Raw genomic sequence first — 2,329 nt, forward strand, 5'->3', positions numbered from 1 at the left:
TTCTTTCCATCCTCTCAATCCTTTCGTTAAATTTAACCTCCATCACTCTAACTTGTCGACGCGTCCTATATGAGTGACGTGATTCCAGGCTTATAGTGTCACAGCTGCGGATTATACGGTTTTAGCTTCAGTGAATGATTAGGGTGATATGTACATGCAATGAATGAATGAATGAATAAATGTCAAGTGAATGTTAGTCATGAATGTATATGCAAGAATTTGGTGTTGATTTCAAGATAGCCCCTATTTAGGCATTTCATTTATCAAAAGAGTCTTTTACAAAACATTTTGTCGTCATCATACAAACTTTCTGGCTATATCGCTATATTTCTTCACTCATTCTAAGAATTTCGATATGTTTGATCTTCGGCTCGGGGGGAACTGGCAACTGAGAACTTTGGCTTCATCTGATAGTTGTACCACGTGCATGGCTGCTTTACGAATTTCATTGATCAAAAGCTCAATTTCTCGTCCTTTTCATAGAGGGTTCTTCCGTAGGCACGAGTATCTCTGTCATACTGACTATTCTTTTCTTGCAAGGCTTCTAGGAGAATATCTAGCTGTTGTTGACGAGCTTGCAGCGTCTCTTCTAATTCTCGTATTTTCTCTCTCAGCTCTCGACATTCAGATCGACTAGCTATTAATTCGGTAGACACAGTTTCGTATTCTGCATTCTTCTTTCTTAGCTCTAACATAGCCCGCGCAGCTTTTCCTTCTTCTTTCTTCGTTTTCCCTTTCTAGAATTCCATCCCGTCTTTGATGTTGCCTAATTCTTCTTTCCATTCCGCTGATGACTTGCCCAGCCCACTATTCTTTATAGTGCCTCTTAATTTCTTATTTTCCAGATGAAGATCTCTTAAGTCATTTCTTACGATCTCAGCTTCTTTTTGAACTTTCTCGGCTCTGGATCTTTCAATTTGAACATCAATCTTCAGCTGGTAATTTTCCTCTTGAAGAGCACTAAGGTCCCGTGACATCTTGGCTTTTTCTCGTTCAAATTCCAGTCTTGCCATTTCTAGCTCAGATGGCATTTCTTCCAAAAAAGGATTCTGGAAGGTATAATTCGTTGACGAGACTTGCTGACTATTCATTCGTTGTTTTCTCCATACATCATAATCCTGGGTGAAAGTATCAGCGTATAGAGCCAACTCCATCAGATGAATTTTCTTCCAAGACTTCGCCGTATCTCGGACCCTTTTCGTATAACCCTCACTTGCGAAAGCAAATTCAGACTGTGCTAATCCTCCAGTGGCGGGTATGAATTGTCGCGAAGAAAACTGCCTCTGGGCCAATAACAGGGCATAGCCTACTCCTTCCCATAATCCGAGCAGTGGCACCCAATCTTGGTTTCCAACCTTGTATAACAGAACCGAAGGGCGGATCACGGTGCTCTCCAAGTTACATCTTCAGCTCGAAGGTTCTGAAAAACTGAAACCCAATGCTCTTCGGTGACATCCTTTGGCCATTCTCTCTCAAGATAGGCTTCCAACGGGGCGAAGGTTTTTGAAAACATGTGGTACGGTGTGAGCTTTACTTTCCAGAAATGGCTCAAAATCCAAACGTTAAGCAATTACGCACATCCGATAAAGCGTCCTTACCCTTTCCTCTTACAACTGCTTAGGGATCTGAAGGTCTCGGCCAGAATAGTTGGGATAGGGTTGATTCCTTGTTTTAACTTTTCAAAGAAGTCTACTACTGCAACCTCTATATGTCCCAGAACTTTTGGGAAGACGACCAATCCGTAAATGGCCAAAGTGAACAGATTCACTCTCTTCAAAATATCGGGATGATTTAGGACTAAATCCCGCAGGGAAAACCACGGAATACAACTGATTTCATTCTTTTTCTTTATTTGTTTCTCGGCCCATATGTCGGTCAAGCCAGTCAACTTTACCAGCTTTTTCTTGAAAGTCATCGGCTTGGGTTCCTTCATATATATCTTGTAGAATTGCACATTATCAATACGAAGTAAAGCAGCGTACTCTTCCATGATTAGGGTCATATCTTCTTGATTGAAAATGAAACACTGGTAAGCCGGATCCCAGAATTTGATCATGGCCTGAATTAATCTTTCATCTATGTAGACGGCGATCATGCTGGCTATATCCCCGTACCTTTTAGTGAAGATGTCTCTAGTGTCCGAATCCCACTGTCTCCAAATCTGAGTCAAGTCATCAAGGTTATTCTGACGAACGTTCACAGTTACGTGCTCGGGTAGGTTGGGAATACATCCTTCCATTAGACTGGCCCCTTTTTCTTTCTGGGTTCTTAGAGACCAATCTCGGACCACAGCGTTTTTCTCGGTCGTTTGTATAATCGACTCTTCCAT

The 2,329-nt window shown here is 41.7% G+C and overlaps 1 protein-coding gene across 1 annotated transcript; it reads right to left on the reverse strand.

Annotated features, from left to right (window-relative positions):
* Positions 1-452: 452 nt before the first annotated feature.
* On the reverse strand, positions 453-2,329 carry LOC128296451 (uncharacterized). Its single transcript, XM_053031667.1, has 3 exons — positions 1,599-2,329; positions 873-1,404; positions 453-737 (listed from the first exon to the last, which is right to left on the reverse strand). The coding sequence occupies exons 1-3, from the start codon at positions 2,327-2,329 to the stop codon at positions 453-455; spliced, it is 1,548 nt and encodes a 515-aa protein (XP_052887627.1).

This window comes from Gossypium arboreum, chromosome 8 (assembly GCF_025698485.1).
Source record: "Gossypium arboreum isolate Shixiya-1 chromosome 8, ASM2569848v2, whole genome shotgun sequence".
NCBI classification, from domain to species: Eukaryota; Viridiplantae; Streptophyta; class Magnoliopsida; order Malvales; family Malvaceae; genus Gossypium; species Gossypium arboreum.